We start from the raw sequence: 19,970 nt of genomic DNA, 5'->3' as shown, positions 1-19,970 counted from the left end.
ACCTGGCTTTATTTTCCATACTTTTATTTTAAGCCTCTCGTTTACATGTTTTATTTTGAAAGTCATCACCGGAAGTGCTCTGTTTAAATTTGATTACCTTCACACTGGTCCCAAGTTGAGAACAGTCTCCGAGCTGCTGCGGCGTGAAGGCAGTGGAAGAGTGGAGGAGGTGAAAGTGGTTCAACAGGGGCTCTGCTTTGAGAGAAACGCCTTTTCTTTATTTTCTTTCTTTAATTATGAAAATAAGACAAAGGTGTTCAGACTAATTGTAAAGTTAGAGAGGAAGTGGGTGAGGTCTGCGTAAAGGCTGGAGACAGAAGCACACAGAATCGTGTCCACTTGGATTTATCAGAGAGGAGGGTGTTTTTTTATCACAGCCCCTTCTGGAAATGAGCGAATACGAGGGGAGGAGAAGGACATTGACTTAAGAGGAAGAATGATATTCACAGGGAACACGCTGCTTACTGATTTTACTGTTTTCTTTTAGGGATTCAGTTATTATACTTTGAAAAAATATCTATTTTTCTGCCACCTGTACTGTTTTTTATTTTAACCCTAACTTAACTGAATAGTTTTTAAACTTTCGGATATATTATGGGATATAAATGTCTCTTTCGCTATAATTATTTATAAACCACTTGTACAGTTAACCCTTTTCAGATCGAATTTGTTAATACTGGGACTTAAACATGGCTATCAACACGGATACCGACTTTCTGAAGTCTAACCTGGGAGAGGGAGGAGGAGGCACCCAGCCAGCAGACTCCCACGAGACGGAGAAACTCCTCGCACTGACCACCGAGCCAGGGGGGAACGGGATGAAGATGTCCACCTCCTTCACCGTCAACATGGACCCCGACCGGGGCCTGGAGGCCGACCAGAACGGCCACAGCGTGGCGGTGAGGTCGGGCTCTGCCGGGCACCTTGCCGCCTCCGCCCCCCTGTCTCCCTCCAAGGCCAGCCTGAGCCGCTCCTCCACCGGGAACGCCGGGGTGCAGGAGACCCCCAAACCCAAGGATTACCTCATCCTGGTCATCATGTCCTGCTTCTGCCCTGTGTGGCCAATCAACATCGTGGCTCTGGTCTACTCCATTATGGTGAGTTTAACTGTTCAAACTGTACCTGTAGTCCAACAAAATCTCAATGATAGAATAAATGGTATGATAAAACATGTCTCACAAACAGTTGAAGCTCAGCTGTAATCTCCAGATGTATTATTCTCTAAAGCTACAGTTTATTTTACGGAAGAGGATATGGGCCAATGAAAAAAATAAAATAAAATTAAGGTCAAATTGTTTTTTTTATTATTATTGTGCTGAGAAAAAAGTCAGAATTCTGAGATTAAAGTCAGAATTCTGACAAAAAAGTCAGAATTCTGTCTACTTTTAGTCTGAGCTGAAAATAGTCAGTGGAAACAGGGATTTTTTAAAAAGAATCTCACTTTGAAAATATCCAAAATCATCACTAATATCATATGCTACATTTCCAATGGCTTTTATTTTGAAATTCCAAATCAGGTGTAGCTGTAATTGGCAGCATCACATTTGAGGTTTTCTCCTTTCAGTCTGAATCAAAATAAATCAGTGGAAACTGTGATTTTTTGTAATGCCAAATATATAATTACCAGGCACATTTTAATATTTCAGACAGCTTTTATTTTGAAAATCCACCAGAATTCTGACTTTAATCTCAGAATTCTGACTTTTTCTCAGAATTCTGACCTTTTCCTCAGAATTATGACTTTAATCTCAGAATTATGACTTTTTTTCTCAGAATAATAATAAAAAAATAAATTTGACCTAAATTATTGGTTTTTTTTTTTCAGTGTCCCTTATCCTCTTTCGTATTATTTGGACTCCTTTTGATGCTACAAGTTTCAAGGCATATTACATTTCTATATGAAGAATGTGAGGGTGGTATTTCATAGAAAGTGTCTGTACACAATGGTCAAACTGCTGGGAAGAGGAATATTCATCCAAGAAAAATGTCAGTATTAAGAAGTTTATTTTTTATTGATCACTTTTTTCTCAATTAAATTGTTATTATTGTGAAATATCACCCCAAAATAATGAGAAAATGTACTCATTATCAGTTTAAATGGTTTAAAGTAGCACTTTTGTCTTGCAATAGTCAAAACTTTGAATTGCATTTGATATACCATAAAATAAAGCAAAGAAAGCATAACATCGGAGCAGGATAAAACAAAGAAATATTATCATTATTTTACAAATCTTAATCAGTTATTGATTGACTATGAATGCAGCTACTTGATTTGAATCATTGTACTGAGGGGAAATGGTTTTTATTGCCTGTCCCTTCAGCATGGTTTTAAGCTAAACAAAGATCTGTGTGTCTGCAGATACCAGAATCGCATAAACATCAGTTTTCCTCTTTTGGAGGCTGCAATAATTTAAACATTAAATAGAGCTTTGTTTTGTGTGTCCAGTACACTCCCATAAAACTAGAAATGCTTTCAGAAGCAGCCAATCAGACTTCCAAAGGAGCATTGTTCTTTTGACAGAAGATTGTTGCAATCTTTTGTAGCTGCAGCAAGGGCAGTGGAGCTGTCTCTGGGGTCTGTGATAGAGTAATCAATATCAGGGTCACTCACACACACACACACACGCACGCACGCACGCACGCACGCACGCACGCACGCACGCACGCACGCACACACACACACACGCACACACGCACACACACACACACACACACACACACACACACATATATACACACACCTAGAGCTCAGTGCATCTCAGCTCGTAGGCTTTAAATGATCTCATGTCTGCTGCTGCCTCACTGCTGCTTGTGTCTTTGGTTAAGAGGTGTTGACATTTGATTAATAGCCTCAGTGAAAGTTGGAGTTTATGAATGCTGATGCAAGATACTGCTTTGCAGTCACATCAGGCTGCAATGCTTGATATGCTGGTTCTTTTGTGCTACCCTTTATGCATCAGATTTTTGTTGGGGCACATTTTTCGCTTTTTACACTCAAACTTTGTACTATGTTGAGGACTTGACACATGTTGCAGTTCATGTCATTAGTATAAAAATGTGTCAAAAAATACACAACATGGGGTGTGTGATATGAGGAAAACTTTGATATGAGGTGCAATAAATATGAAGCATGCATGTCAACTTTCGCCTGGAATCCCTATGTCTGTCTGCTATGAAATGTTGTCTTTCCAAAATCTCACATAATTTCAAATACTAGTTCAGCAATACTATGTTTGTCAACCTTATCTTCCTTAGTCACCACTGCATCTTCATATCCATTTGGTAGGTGTACACTGTTCTTGTTCATATTGCCCTTATGACAAATTTCTGAGTTATTGTGCAGTCTAGTTCATGGGCATGACAATACTTTATGACATAAGGGATTTTCATTGCACAAAAACTACAGATAGTTTGAAGCATCAATAAAGCAGACCTCACATTGTTCCCAGGGCCCCTCCAAGACATACTGTACTTCTACACACTGTGATACAGTATAGGACTTTGTTCAGCTCTTGCAATACAGTAATCCTGCTCACTCTAATTTGTAACTGGCCTGCTCCTCAATAAAAAGGTCTTCAGCAGATTAACACCAGCTATGAGAAAGGTGTTTGCATTTGTGTGGATGTCCACTGAAGTAATGAAACTGTGCATCAGGGTCAAATCCCTGCTGAATAATACAAAGGCCCTTTATCTTTTGAAGCTCTGACATTTTTCTGTGTGCAGTGTTTTCTTTCGAAGGTTTGTGCTTCACTCCAGCTCATAGGGAGGTTTTCAGGCTAAAAAAAATCATACATTTGACTAAATTGTATTTTTTTTTTCAGAATTCAAATCAAAATTTTGAAAAAAATACAAAGACACAAGTACAAGATAAGCTTGTAACATCTTTTGGAACATCACTGCAGGATTCACTTATCTATTTTTAGCAACTGTTATCAGTTTGAACTGATAACAAGTGCTAAACAACTGATTGAAAACAGCAGGTAATAATTCAAGCCGGAATGAAGGAGCTAAAATATTGCTAATGGATTACATGGATCTAAAGCTTTATCCACACATGCACTAAACTTCTGAAAATGTGTGCATGTGTGAACACAAAAAGCCACAATATTCACCCTGGCTTAACGTAGACTTTCCAGCAAGCCCTTTCGTTAGATTTGTGCAAAGAGTCCTCATAGCCTTGGATATCTTGTAACCAATTCACTGCATGTAGCTTTGTTGTAGAATACATGGATGTAGTCTTGGTGATGTCACCTTTTGTTTTCTGAAGAAAATGAAGCCCAACAATAGTGGCCACCACATTGTAAATGCTGGCTCAATCTAACTTTTGATCAATTGAGAAACAAGTAAAGTGGTAGAGTTTAGGCCATTGCCTAGCTGGCAAACGGCTACAACATGCCCTCTCATCTACGCCCTTAGTTATGTAGATGTATGCATTGCCTTAATATCATCAAAACTGATGTGATATTTAAAAAATAATCCCCCCGTGCACTTGTTTTGAAAAGAGAAATGAGTAAATGGCTTTAAATCACTGGACCGATTGGGGATTCCTTGGCATCTGGAGCCAGCCCCAAGTCAACACTCCCAGAACTGCAGCTTCGTGCACTCCTGCTTTGGCTTCATTTTTCAACATCAAAGGTTGCCGCTTGTGACCACCACAGTGTCATTTCTGGTTGGGTCCTGCCCCCTAAGACAGGGGGGGCCTGTGGACTGTAAGGAACATGTATGAAGAAACTACTTTGGAAACTATCCGTGGTAGACTACATTTTTCAAGAAATGTTCAGATTTGCATATGTGCAAAAGGGCTGGAGTCCATTTCAAACAGGAAGCTAGAGAGGTCATTTTCACCACATGCACTAAAACGAATATTGATTAGTGTTTAAAGGAGCCAGTAGCACTAAAAGTTAGAAATCTATACAAATACTGTGAAGGGAGTAACCACTGTCTTGTCTGGTCTTGTAGGTCATGTGTCCATAAAACACAAAAAAACTGTTACATGCAACTACATTTCTATCGGCCTCTAGCTGCAGGAGCATTTACCCTCTTTTTTTGCGATTAAGGGATATCATACAATATCACTTTTACCTTTCTATGGCCAGATACTGGCACAGAGGTAATAATGAAAATGAATAAGTCTAGTTTGACCTCATAGGAACATAGTCATGTCATCAACATAGTGATACATCTCATGTCTTCTTCTAGTGCTACTCATATTTCATTGATTTACTTTAGGAAATGAATAGAGTTTAACTTTGACATTGGAGCAGAAAACACACAACATAGCTTCAAGCGTATTCATCCTTCAGAGAGGCAGAGCTACATCATTTAGGAACTTCTTACATTTTTGACTCGTCATCGATAATTTCCTTTCACTGAGCATAATCAAAAGTTGCATGTAAGAAAACAGCATGCAGGTTATATGAAAAACAGTATTCAAGTTTTATGATTTACCCTTAATCTCAAAAAAATGTCTCTTCTACTGAACAGACATAACTGCATATAAGCAAAAAGTGGTAGGTATTGATATTAAAATCATTTTTGGATATGGTTGGAAAAAGGGAATCATCAAGTCCATCAAAACAAAACACCAAATACCTCAGATTAAACTAGCTTTTGTTGAACCTGTCTGTTTGAGCCAGCAGAGAAGGCAATCTACTGTAACTGAGCAGTACTCATAAATACCGTTTTGGACTGGTCTGCATTTAGCAGCTGGTAGTATCCTACCCGGAGTCTTTCAGTGGAATAAGTAGCAACTGTGTTGTGTCAGGATTTTAACTCTGATGGCAGCTTAGTTGCTTTTGGCACAGCCCTTTGTGTCTCTCAGCCCACTTTATTTTTGAAATTGCACCAGAGCCAACACTGGAATCTACAGAGAAACAACACACAGGCAATGCAGTGAGCCCATTAGTTCTGTAATATCACTCCTGCATGCTCTACACACCAAAGGGAATATCAGGCAGTATCTACGAGACAGTCTGTACTTCCCTCAGCCATCATCATGAACCCACTGACATTCACAAGTCAGCCACTTGCTAATGGCAGAGTATGTGTGTGTGTGTGTGTGTGTGTGTGTGTGTGTGTGTGTGTGTGTGTGTGTGTGTGTGTGTGTGTGTGTGTGTGTGTGTGTGTGTGTGTGTGTGTAGGTACTAGAGAGAGAGTAAAGCTTTGACAGAGGGCAGGAGAAAGGAAAGTGAAGGAGGGAGAAACTGGAGCCGGCCACTAACTCAATAGAAGGCGAGAGAAGTCAATTTGGGTTCTCTGCAGAGGGCAGATTGCAGCAGTTAGCCAACCCCGCGGCAGCTATCAACATCCCCTCTCATTCCTGGGTGTATGTGGAGAAAGGATACAAGCCCTCGCAAAGAAGATCAAAGCATCATTTGCTACAAGGGCAGATGGGTGCGAGAGAGAAGGAAAATGGCTATAAAGTAGTTCCTATCAGTGGATTAGAAAGGAATTGAATCAGCTACCACAGTGATGTCAGATAAGTGCAAGCGAGCCTGAGCAGGAAAATAGAGGTTTACAACACTTACGCTGTGAAACAAATGCAGCAGAAGTAATGTGGTTGATACCACAAGATGTAGCGCCTGAGTGGAAGCTCATAACTAAGTAATAATATTCTCCCCGCCCATGTGAAATGGATACTTCTGGAAAGTTCTACAGAAAAAGACATTGCTTATGACATAATAGGATAGTGTTAATGAGAGAGTCAGAGGATAATGCCTTAAATATAGGAAATAGCCCCTGACAATATGACCATCTGTAATCTGTATTTGGTGAATTTAAAATCAACTTCAGTGTTAATATGCTTAAAAAAAAAAGATTTTCCTGTCTTGGAATTGTCCATTATTCCCCGGCTGTATTAAGCACTTTATCCTGATTTGTCAAGATCCCATAACAATGGTGATTAATCCTCAACAACAAACGTGATGCCAAGGACAACCTGATCAGACACATCATATCCAATCAATCTGTTTAAAGAAATCCAGCACATTTCACCTGTGACTGTTGACACTGTGGCAAAAATGTTAGTTTCCATCTCAGGTTGGTTTTGAGAGTCTTCAAATGATAGCGGCTACCTGACACAGATCTGAGAGCAGTCTGTGGAGCCATTGGGCCCCAAGCATTATAAGGGAAAAAGTGGAGCACGATCCTGTCCTGCAATCCAGGCAACAGCAGTATAGAGCTGGTGAGTCTGTATTTAAGTTGGTGATAGCTACAGAATAACGTGAACCACAAGTGTTGGTGATAATAGCTGTTTTCAGCAGCAACAGATGGCTATGTTGAACAAAACATAAAAGCGCTGATATTTCTGCTCAATACTTTCCTGCCAAGTTTCAAACATCATACAGACAAGTGTGCGGACTAGCCAGAGGGGGTAGTGGATCATCTAGCAGCCTAAGACCCAGGCATCCTCCTCTTTGGTGGAGACCAAAGAAGAGCTAAATGAGAGATAATTTCAATCTTAGATTTAACAAGACACAAATACAACTCAAAATGAAATATGAACTAAGTCGGTCTGATGTGTTTTTACAGCTGTACCAGTTGACAGTGGGTCAGTGTTTTGTTTGTTTATGGGATGTTCCAAAGTGGTCCAGAAAAATCTGATTAGGGATGTTTTTTAGTTGCCTATTTTTGTCCTGAGCAAAGCATTATTTTATTGGATCCTTTATTTTGGACATCAATTTATTGTTTTTTTGCCAACCAGCATATGTTTAGAATTTGAGGCATTGCTGTAAGCAAAGCTGACAAAATGATAACAGTGACAAGGATATCTGCTGGTGCAGGAATCATAAAACAAAAGGATAGATTTCTCTGTTTCAATCCCCCGAACAACCAAAATGAAGTACCGGCACCATCAAATACAATCTGCCTCATTTAGCCTTGTAAAAGAGTCAGCATCTTTTTCTTCTGACAGATGGTGCATTGCTAACAACAGAGCAGCCGAAAGTTACATCCATCATCACCCACCACCACTTCCAGCAGCAGGACGGTCTAAAAGCTGACTTCCAGCTGGCTGCCGCCACAGATCTGTGAGAGATGCTGTGGTGGGGAAGGCTTGTGGCTGGCAAACACGGAAGATGTGCAGTCAATTATGTGGATTGGAGAGGCAGGGCTTTTTACTGCCCACACCAGCCTATCCCAGTAATGGGAAGGCCCAAACTGCCGGAGCGTTATTGCACGCTCTGCAGATTTGCCTGTGAAATATGGACTCGCAATGCTGCACTGAATGGACAAATGTGTGAGTGTGTGTGGGGGGGAGTGTGTGATGTAGGAAAATGATTTGTTATTAGTAATCTTATACTGCAGGTGTAGATGGAGAGCTGTTCATACCTTTGTTCCCATTCATATGAAATCTATTGGAGAGAAAGCACAGCCTGCTTTTATTATAAAAGAAAACAGATTTATTTAGTTTAGCCTATAATTTTGTTATGATTTTCAAACTTATTATTATTATATATATTTTTATTTATTTTTTGTATTGTGTGGAATAATAGCACTGCCATGTTACAGGTACAAGACATAGCAGTAGAGAAACACTCAGCTTTACGAGGCATGGGGGAGGGATGCCATCAGTTATACTGTAGGGTTTTTCCATCCTAGCACTGTTGGCTATAATGTTGGGTATTAAGTGAAATCTTTTTCTTTTAAATGTCCTTAACATTCATTCTTATCTTGGTATTATTATAACAGAAATTCAAAACCAAAACAAATAACTTAATCTGGTACAATTCATAGATTACGATATCACATTCTTCTCCATAGCAAAGTAAAATGGATGATGAGATCTTATTTATTTTTTGTCTATGTCTCCTATAGACAAATATCAGCACTATTTAAGGAATGGAAAGGAGATTTGTTCAGCTTCCTCACTTTTCTTATTTGTGACTCCAGAGAAAAACACATGCTTCAGTCTCACAGTGAGCTGCATGTGAGCCCTGTGGGAGTTCTTTAATATCTCACACAGTTGTCTCACTTTGAGATCTCAGCTGAAAGAAAATTGAGACTAGTGCAAGTGTCAGACTTGTGTCAGGAGGAAAGGTCAGTCTCACAGCCTGAGTTCTTAAAACTGTCTCTCCCAGATGCTCATTCTGAGAGCTCAGGAAATGGAAAGCTAAAGTTCAGCACATTGTGGACAGGACAGATGACACTTTGTAAAATATATGGTCTAACTTGTTTTAGACAAACCCATTACTAATATCACATGCTTTATTAATCTTGATAAGAGTGTATTGTGCTATGAACCAGATTGTGAGACTCAACCCTCAGTCTGATGAGGATTCACTCATTACTGATTTGCTAAATGATAGAGGCATACACCATTATGGCCTTGTGTTTTTCTAGTGCTAACACTTAGTTAGCTGTTTTCAGTTCTAGAGCTAACTAGGACATAAATGCTATTAAAATTAATAAGCTGCTGCAGCAGCAGCAAGAATACATTTTATAGCTCCAAGAACGAGAGCTTTGCCATCATGTGTCTGACAGATTTGATCATCTGACCGCATTGAGTGCTTTGCAATTTTAATGGAGATTCCAGTGTAACAAGGTCTAAAAGCCCTGTGAGCGGCCCCTAGAGGCTGTGACGCTCATTACACCTGAGACCAAAGTGTTCTCTTCCGAATCAGGGTTTGAAACTCACAGTTATATTGTAAATTATCCGAACCTTTGAGTTTCGGAATTAGAAGAGTTCAATTTCCTTGCAGACAATGCATTGAAATGCTGTAGCTGAAATCACTAAAACACTGCTGAAAGCTGCTGAAATATTTGGCTGCCCTGCTAAAATTCAGAAGGCTTAGTTAAAGTGAAAAAAAGAAAGTTAAACTTATTTGTAGTCTAAAATTACAAAGAGCAAAATCATTTGCAGAGCTTTAAAGGTGTTAATAGAGCTGTATTATCAAGAATCATAAAATAAAAGTTTGAAGGAAATGAAAAGTGTAATGACTGACACTGAGAAAAAACATTGTCATTGTTCAAGCCTGTATTGTGAGAGCATACAAGAAGCCTCAGCAAACATTTAACGGAATAAAATAACTTTAAGAAGAAGAAGAAGAAGAAGAAGAAGCAGAAGAAGAAGTTAGAAGCAGATGACAGACAGATGGTGAGAAATGTACAGTAGCTGAGTAATTCTTAAAGATCAGATTGTTGAAGCATATAAAAAGCATCATTGAATATTAGGAAAAAGGCAGATGCATAGGATAATGGACAGATGAAATTAACACGGACATTAGAAATGGAGACAGACTGAAAAAAGTACATGAAAGAGCCCAACGATGTATATTGAGAACATAAACTTTTTAAACATAAAGATTAATGTAAAATGTATTGGCATAAATGGTTGTGTGTGCACGTGTGGATGTGCATGAAAAAGAGCAAAATAACTTAATGTTTTTCAAACAGTAAAATCTCAAAAACTGTAAAAGATAGAAAATTGTCAAATTTTAAAACAGTTAAAAGCAGAAATAAAGTCTTCAAGTGGAAGTATACTGAAATTGTAACAGCTCAAAGTTGAATGAGTTTAAAGCAAATTTGCAGAACATTTCTTTTAAATAAAGTTGTATAATGCAAAAATTATAAGGACTAGAAATGTTAAAAAGTCAGCCTTAATCTGCTCGGAGCTAAGTAGCGTAAAATTTTAACCGCGAAAATCGCACAAAATTTGAAGGCTGTGAAACGTACAAGTAATAATATGTTATTAGAGTGGATTTAGCAGATTGGGAGCGATGTCTACTCATTAATGGGGAGTACACTGAAAAGAAGGTGACATAAATGTAAAGACTGAGGAAAAACTGACAAAATAATAATAATTCAGAAGAAATAAAGGTGGTAAAAGCAAATGAAAAATACCAGTTTGTTAAAAATGGCATTACATTACAACACAGCAGTTCCTGGTTGTACACTCTCCCTCTGCACCATGCTGCTGCTGCTAGCCTCCATTATTAATGACAAAGGAGACGGGGGAGCACTCACTGACTTACTGGCCTCCACCTCCCTCTGCTAAACACATGAACTAGAGAGAGATAGAGAGAGAGAGAGAGAGAGAGAGAGAGAGAGAGAGCAGTGTGTTTGTGTGTGCGTGCGTGTGTATGCGTTTGTGTGGCTGTTGTGTACACTGGCAGCATGAATACTGGACAAGACGGTTTGAGGGTAGAATTTCCCATTCAGAAAACAAATATGATGAGGGGTACTCTCGCTGTGAATCAATATAGACATTCATCAGCCAAGCCAAAGGATGACTCCCACTAACCACACATGCACATGCACACACACACACACATGCACATGCACACACACACACACACACACACACACACACACACACACACACACACACACACACACACACACACACTGTAAATCTCTTGCAACCCCTGAGGCTATCATGAAAGAGTTGAGTTTAACAAACTAGCTTGCAGACGTAGAAGTCTGCCCTTCTTTTTCTCCTTATCAAAGGCTGATGAGAAACAATCATTTTTATGAGTCTATGTCATATCATTAATTTCTCAATATTTAAGAGCTAACTAGGCAGCGTTTTCTGGACTGTCCATTGATTGAAGGTGCTGATGTTGCTTTACTCTGTGATGTGAGTCCAGATCAATAACAGGCTCCACTGGGACTGTGTTAGTACCACAGCTTCACGTTGCAGTCCTGGAAGTTATAAGTTGAAGGAAGTGTTTAGGGAAAAAATCTCTTGTTTCACTGTCAGGGGCACGGATTGACACGTGCATTCATTTAGCTTTGGAGCCTTACATTACAATTTCAGCACTTGAAACTTCAATGAAGGTTTAACTTTCTTATTTCCTCTCAATGTATTTATTCATTTTATATACAACTTAAAAATATGGGAGATGCTTGCATTTGATAATCAAAGGAAATCTCAGTGACAAGCAATACAGATTCATTTCTTTTGACACAATCTTATGTAATGCCAGTATGTTCAGTCTCACACTTTAATACAGCTCTATCTGTATATGTAACAACTTATATCATATTTTGTTAACATGTTTCTTAAAGCTCATGTGAGAAGTTTTAGTTGGTTTAGAAACATACTTAAGTTAATTTGAATGTCTCTTCATGAGCTGCAAAAGCACCATTAGGATTAAGGATTGATAATTTCTTTATAGTTGTTTTTAATATCTGAAAACACTGCGATGTGGTAGTTGTCAAACATTGTGAGTTACAGCAAGCTGCAGAATAACAGGCCTGCTTACATTTCTGAGGCAGGTTTCAAAAGCTTTTGTTCGGGATGTATGATACCAATGTTTTAAAGCAGATACAGATAACTGATAACCTGCTCCTGAAGGCCGATCCCAATAACACGACATATATTAAGAGCAAAGATGTATACACGTATATATCCTACACATACCAATTCTAACTGAGATCACTTCCACCTGCTCCAAGTGCACGGAAGGGATCTAAAGTGGAGACAGCCTGCAGACAGAGAGGCTCATGGGAAAGTGAAAGGACGAAGTCAGTGTAGGAAAGCAGGGAGGAGAGACTTAGGGTGGTCTCTCCCTCCCTCCCTCCCTCCCTCCCTCACTCCCTCCCTCTCTCTCTTTCTCTCTCTTTCCCGCTCTCCCCCTGCAGTGTAATCTTATCTCACTCTGAGGCAACCCCAGCTCTGCACCCTCAGTATTGATTGAGTGAGCCGGTCAAGACGACACACACAATTTATTGTCATTTCATATGCGTTGCTTGGCTTTTTCTTCATGTAATCAATTGTGATGCATTACCAGGGAGTCTCTTCAGTTGGATGAAAACATTTTTATCACATTAAACTAGTATATTTAAAGACATTTTTTTCTGGCTGACATAAAGTTTATACCTCTCATTGTCTCCAAGTGACATCCTATCCAAACACACCTGTCCCTCAGATAAAAAAAAAAACAGTGTATGTTCCTCCTGCACATACAGAGTGTTCAGCACCATGGACAGCTCCTTAAGCAAAGCCGTATTACACAGGAGATTTGAGATTAGAATATTTGTTTGTTACATGTGGTCTTTTTCCCCATCTCTTTTAATTCAGGCTCCCCTTTAAACAGAGAGTCTGAATGACAATTTTTGAATTCAATTTCCACACACACACCTCCCCCTAAGACCAAGTTTTCAGCTTATTGAAGCATGGACCTAAGCATTAGCTTAAAACACACCACAGGCATCCTGACCCAGGCCGACTGCAGTGCCTCTTAACAGCTGGTTCTGTGCCTCAAGCTCAAGTAGCTCCAGATTGAAATCGAGAGAGCGAAGAAGCCCCAGAGTAACCAGATTGTTCTGTTTTGTTCAGAAAAGCATTCCTGGACTGTTCCGACCTCCAGGTGTGCTGCATTTTAACAACAAAAAAGTCCCTGATAGATTTTGGCACTGCTAGCATAAAAAGAAGGTTAGTTGTTCTGTATTATTTTTGCCACGCACATAATCAACACCATCACACTACCTCCAGACTGCAATGTTTTCCTCTCTGCGTGATGGATGCACTGAGTCACACGACCAGAGCGAGGCAGCAGGATGTGGAATTCATGAGAGCAGCCAGGCAGTGTTTTACCAGCTCCCCACTGTTCAGTGTTCCTCACCACAATGAAACCTGTTTTTCTGGTTTAATGCAGCATTAGCTTGTCATTAGCTGCCAGACCGCAGTTGTGTTAGGGTGGGGCGGGTTATTATACATTCATATTATTGTATAATGAGATTTTCTATATAAATGTAGCACAGCTGTGATGCTCTGCATGCTTCCACTTGGCCTTTTTTAAACTCTGAGCTGACTCTTGATAACGTTTATTCAACTTTTTTCTTCTTGACTGCTCATCAGTTTGTCTTAAAATAGAATAAAATAAAATAAAATAAAATGATAATAAAGTATGTACAAAAGCGCAGAATCGTTAGAATTACCATATGTACAAAAGCGCAGGGAATCATTTTTTATAATCTATTATTATTTTTATATCTATCTATTTTTATAATCCTTAAAGGCAGAAAACCACATCAAAAGAGAGCAACCATGTTCTAGACAGTCTTTCGTTCTTTCCTTTTCCCCCTTTCTTGTCCGTTTTAACCAGATACGTAATTATACATTTCTATTTATTTATTTTTATAGATTGATTTTTGGCTCTTATTTTATTTTATTTTTTAGCTTTTATTTGATAGGACAGCTTTTGAGAGACAGAGTATGTGGAGACATGCACCAGATCATGGAATCAATCCTATGACCTATGCGACAGGGACTCCAGCTTCTATACATGGGGCGCCTGCTCTACCACCTGAGTCATTCTGGCACCCTCTTCATAATGAAGGGATAGATCAGTTTGGAGAACAATGCGAGTTGAAGGAAGCATGCCCATATTGTCTGTTTGGCACATGCTAACACGATGGGTTGGCATCGGTCCGTTCACTGGGATTGTGATTAATAGGAAAGATATCTTACACAAGCTGCTCTTTCCTTTAGGGCGAATTCAGCATCCTTAATGTGTCCCACACTTTTCAGAGCTTCAGTCGTTGATCCTGAATCATAAATAAGTAATATCAGAGGGACAGTAGTGTTGAATCGGCACTTCATACACAAATAAATGAGCCTTTTTTAATGACATTATCAATGAATATCTCAAGAACAAACCATGTGTTTGTTGGTATAACTGTAAGTAGTGTGTACTTTGGTGTGTTTTTTAATAGTACCACAAGTTGACAGTCCTCCATATTAAACACACACCAAGGTCAAGGATCATTTTCTGACTCAACCCAGGAAGATTTGTTGTTCTAGGACTCTCAAATGTCAAAGCAAAGCACAAGGATTGAGTGTTCCCATCCGTCATGCCTTACACACCTTTGCATAAATCAGCCTGTCTTCATATCAGCAGCATACATAAAGCAATATACATACAACATTAAATTGATCTACAACCCCTTTCACCTACTCCATCCTTTCTGTTATGTAAGTCACATCCTCTCATCAATCTGCAATACAATTCCACCATCCACCTGGGATTAAATTTGATTCCATTTTACCTGACGGAGCTCTGGAGCAGACGAGTCCACATGACTTTACTGTATGTGTGTATGTGTGCCACAGCTGTTTTAAAATAACTCTGCTGTCGATTAGCAGAAAAAACATCTGATAAATATTTCAGTGTAACTCTCAAAGAGCTGCTGGAGGGAGTCAGGCTGCTGTAGAAGGGAGGGAAGTTTATCTAGTTTGTGTACAGGGAATAAAACTGTTAATCCCTTTCATTTATAATGTTTATTTCTGTGATACTTATAGTGAGAAAATGATTACTGAAAACTCAGATGAGAACGTCTTTATGGTGTGTTTCTCACTTGCAATTTGGCTATCTGTCATGGAAATAAACATGTTTGGTGATTGTCGTACTAACAAGAAGCAGGCACAAGATTTGTATTCATTTAAGGTCACTGTAGGTGTGTGAAGTTTGAACTTCACAGCTGTTTTGACATCATCTACAAAAGTGAGAAATGGTAAGCCACATATTGGTAGCTACAGATGTAAAGAATCCTATTTATCTAATTTTATTTGAATGGATTTATGATGAGAATGGTTGAAATGGGCAATATTTAGGGTGAGGTTTTGATCCTTGAGACAAATGTATTTTCAAAAAGGTTAATGTGTTGAATTGAAGCGTATCTGTTATATGGCATAGCATACAAATTGTATCATATCGTAAGGTATGGTGTCATATTATATCATGATGTATTGTATCATATTGTACAGAGCCATATTGTGTCATATTGTACTGTGAGGGGAATAAAAGTGCTAGTACTCCCAGTATTCATTTGTTGGTGTGTATATTGTGCGTCCACAATATACCACAATACATACTGATACCAGAGGATAATGCTGATTTTCACTGTGTACATGTATAAAAAAAATCCTCATCAGAATGTCACACTAAGAAGAACCTTCATATCTCCTGCTCCTAACCAATTGTCCATCCGTCCATATAAACCACATACAGTAGCTTTGGTCACAGTTACTTAAATTCTAAGTAATCAAGTAAAAGCATAGGAAGTAAAAAGACAAGTAAGCGTCATTTAAAAGATGCAAGCGGTACATAGTGCACCATGGGTAACGTATTTTAAGAAAAACTGCAACATGAAGAAGATTTCAAAGGGTTCCAGTAGCTCATAAGAAGTATCTCAATGTATATTGCACTGAAGTGCACCAGCCCACTTAAAGCAATGGTCATATCCAATAGCAGCAAAAAAATCATCCCTGTTTGGTCTTACATTTTAACCAGAGCCTCTTACTTCTATACAGCACTATTGATAAATATTGTGATCAGTCTGTTTCATTTATTTAATTCTTAGCTAGCAACTGTAACAGGAAGTGATAGGAAATGTAACATATGGTTGGTTACACTACCTCATCTTAGTCAGCTTACAAACTGACTGTTTAGTTGATTCATAACTGAGTTACTAACAAGCGAAAAACAGTTCACACGGACAATCGTTTTTGGATGTAATTTGGAGACTGTGCAGTGATTTCCATACAGAGTCGTGTCTGTTTTAATGCAGTGCCGCCAGAGGACCTGAAGATCCAACTATCCAGTATCAGTTCACCTGTACTGACCGCTTGAACTGTGACATGTTCAAACAGGTGTTAACTTTTCTGATCTTTTGTTGCCACTGTCCCACTGGCATCCAATTCAAAATGAGCAGATCGTTTTCCAAAAACATGACATTTCTCAATCTCTACATTTCAAATTGTATCTATGTGCTGTTCTTAAAATACTCTAATACAGTGTAGAAACAATACCCAACAAACCGAGTGGAAAGCCCTTTATACATGGAAAGTGATCTTTGTTGGGCTGTTTATCTACCATCTAACATCCAAACATGTGTAGTGTGTGTGCAACTATTCATTGGTTCTCTGTCCTCTATGCTCATATATGAAACACCCAATACTTTTTTCTTTTTTAAATGGAAGTAGATTGTAGTCTGCATTTAAATGAGATATTTTTTAGGTATAGATCAATTCAACACACACACCTGCTGCATTAACTCTCCGTCTTCTAAGTTTCAGTGACACCTAAAAAATATTGTGCCAATGTGCTTTGGTTCAAAACACTTATAACATTTTTTACATCTTGCTTAAAATACTCAATTGAATATTCTTTTTGTTGGTAACTTACGCTTTTGTATGTCTCCAGTCTAGAAACAGTCTCCAGGTGGGCGACATCGATGGGGCCCGGAGGCTGGGGCGACTGGCTCGCCTCCTCAGTATCGTCTCCATCGTGCTGGGCATCGTTGTCATCGTAGTCTACGTCTCAGTGGAAGGTACGGAAATAGAGACTAGACAGACACATTTCAAAATGCATCGATATATACTGAACCTTGAAAGATGATTAACAAGGTGACACTGTTGTTTGGACGCCACTTTTTTCAAGATGCTTAAGCTAGTTTTTATGTTTGTGCTACTAATTCAACGCAACAGTGTTTATTGGAGACTAAATGACATTCTATTATAACCTTGCAAATATTTCTAAAGTATCCTAGAAGTTCTATATCTTCAAAATGATGTATAGTATGTTGTTAGAACACACATGGGGTTTTAACAACATGTGTTGGACTACAAAGAGAACCTACTCCATTACAATTACAGGGCGATATATGATGCTACCTCACAGGCATATGTTGTTTTCTATATTCAAACTCAGCACATTTCCAAGCAGCGTGTGTGTGTGTGTGTGTGTGTGTGTGTGTGTGTGTGTGTGTGTGTGTGTGTGTGAGTGTGAGTGTGAGTGTGTAGATTGTTTTAGCACTACAGCGGCTGTGGTGGGCTGACTGTGCACAGGGGAAGCTACCCTACAGCTCAATGTCTTCAACATTTGCAGTCACAATAGTGAATCTGATAGAGAGCTTAAACTGTCTTTGTGTCAGACTTGATGTTTTCTGAGAGTGCAACGCTTCTCTTCTTCTTTGTTTTGCAGTAAGACGGAGAACCTGAGAAAATGAAAGCCAAACCACGGAGGCAGCACAGAGGAAATAGGCCCATTCTACTAATATAAAAAACACAAGTACAAGTCCTTATTTTATGGCCACCCTCAGAATGCAAAAAAAAAATTAGGAAACTCATGAAAGCAGGCAAGTTAACAAAAGAAAAATCATTCAGAGATGCATGCATTAGAATCCAGTTACAATTGCTTGATGAAAAACCTGATGTAGAATTGTTCAGGTTAAAACAGAGGAAAAGAAAAACGCAGGTTTGAATGTGATCAGGAGGACTCACAAACGTCTCTCTTTGGACTTCTTGAAAAGAAGAGGACCGGAGGAAAGAGTGAAAAAAAAGACATTTTCTTTGTCTGGGGAGAAGCTGCTTTGAAAAAACAGATTCTGGGTTTGGACTTAAACCTTGGGAGAGCTGCATATAATCCTCATATATTCCCTACTGAACCTCTTGCATTCAAAGTATATACAGCTACAAATAGGCCTATATTTGAAACATGGATACATGAATATAAACATAGATGTACATTTTATAAAATGTTTGTATGCAAAGTGTTGCTGGGTTTGTTCAGACTGTCACAATGGCTGCTCTGTCAGAGTTGGAGGAAATTCAAAGGATGTGTGAAAGGGGCAGGAAACACGTTTTTAATTTTATTATGATTTTTTAATCTAAAAAAAATGGAGACCAACTGCATGCCTGAATGTAGTTAACCAAACTTCTGCCTTCCTTCATTTTGACTGTTATGAGTTGTGTCTTTCCTTAATGAGGAGTCAGAGATGCTCACAGGTTCAAGTACATGGCAGAGAGATGACTGTACATTATGTTAGTCCAGCCACTGTTGAATGTGTAAAGACTGTGGTCCAACACCCGCTATATGTCTCTCTCTAGCCTTGCCTTCTTCTCTATGCATGCCAAACCTTTTATCATCATTTAATTCCTTCTTTAACTTTCACCTAACCCCATAAAAAAAAAAACGTGATTTTTTTGTCTACTGTCCTCTCTTTTCTTATCTGTCTCATCAACCTGTACCCTTAAACTTCTGTCCTCTGTACCATTTCTACCCTACAACTCCTCATTTTCAATCACCAATTTAACATTCTTATACTGACTGTTCAATTCAATCGCTACACTGAATGTTTCTCCCTCTTGTATTGGTATGAAATGTATTTATATGGCAAATATATACACATATATGCAATATTTACGCATGCTGTGGGTCAAACAGGCCCAATACACTTTTTTTTTGTAAATTAACAGGCCTGAGTTCCACTAAGTAACAACAAAGAGCATCTGATTTTTTTTTTCAAAATAAAAGCACGACAGATTGTCTGTATTCATCACTTTATCAAAGAGTAGTCACAGTTTTAAATGACCTGTGATGACACAGGACTGTTATATTACAGGCGTATGCTACAAGCACAGGTTACATCACTGTAAGACCATGTGGCATTTTTTTTCTTGTCTGATGAGTTGTTTAAAATAAGCCAGCTATCCAAGTGATAAAAAGAGAAGCCATTTGTCTACTTTTTATTTACTTTGGAAAAGGGCTCATAGAGTAAAATGAATCATCTTCGAAGTACATGTGATGACATTTTTAAGACTATGCACCAAATGTGACACCGCCAAGTCCTGTAAGGCTGATCGTCTGCAATCCTGTGTTGTACCAAAACTATAACCACAATGGCTGTTATCAGATTCATTCCAGTTTATAGCTGTACATAAAAACTGCATTCTCGTTCCAAACATCTGAAAGCAGCAAAATCCAAAGAATCCTTCGATTCCGAAAGACACACACTGCTCTAGGATTACTCTCCAACATACAAGCTCCAAGTTTTCATCACTGAAAATGTTGCTGAGAAGTCAACTGCCTAGCCTCCAAGCTTTGCTCTGTCTGTACAACAGCATAAACCTTCATTTCATTCCTATTTATTGATGTGTTTCTTTTCCAGTATACTGTATGTGACAGTTTTCATCTCTGTGGTGTACTTTTTGCATGTCTGGAATAAATGTTACCATGCATGGTCCA

At 38.8% G+C, this 19,970-nt stretch overlaps 1 protein-coding gene across 2 annotated transcripts; it reads left to right on the top strand.

The window, feature by feature from the left end:
• Positions 1-104: 104 nt before the first annotated feature.
• On the top strand, positions 105-19,970 carry trarg1a (trafficking regulator of GLUT4 (SLC2A4) 1a). 2 transcript variants are annotated; one of them, XM_034700355.1, is made up of 4 exons: positions 105-169; positions 647-1,097; positions 17,148-17,274; positions 17,928-19,963. In XM_034700355.1, exons 2-4 carry the CDS (start codon positions 690-692, stop codon positions 17,942-17,944), a joined length of 552 nt encoding a protein of 183 aa, XP_034556246.1. In that variant the 5' UTR covers positions 105-169; positions 647-689; the 3' UTR covers positions 17,945-19,963. The 2 variants fall into 2 exon arrangements, with proteins under 2 accessions (XP_034556246.1, XP_034556245.1); XM_034700354.1 differs by having other exon boundaries at positions 121-1,097; positions 17,928-19,970.

This window comes from Notolabrus celidotus, chromosome 14, assembly GCF_009762535.1.
Source record: "Notolabrus celidotus isolate fNotCel1 chromosome 14, fNotCel1.pri, whole genome shotgun sequence".
NCBI lineage: Eukaryota > Metazoa > Chordata > Actinopteri > Labriformes > Labridae > Notolabrus > Notolabrus celidotus.
This window is presented reverse-complemented; position numbering and strand designations above follow the sequence as displayed.

What these genes read in the sequence shown, in the direction of transcription:
- trarg1a (XM_034700354.1), top strand. Translation starts at nt 690, where the DNA reads ATGGCTATCAACACGGATACCGACTTTCTGAAGTCTAACCTGGGAGAG. An exon ending in CTCTGGTCTACTCCATTATG is followed by an intron (nt 1,098 to 17,147) that starts GTGAGTTTAACT and finishes GTATGTCTCCAG; the next exon opens with TCTAGAAACAGTCTCCAGGT.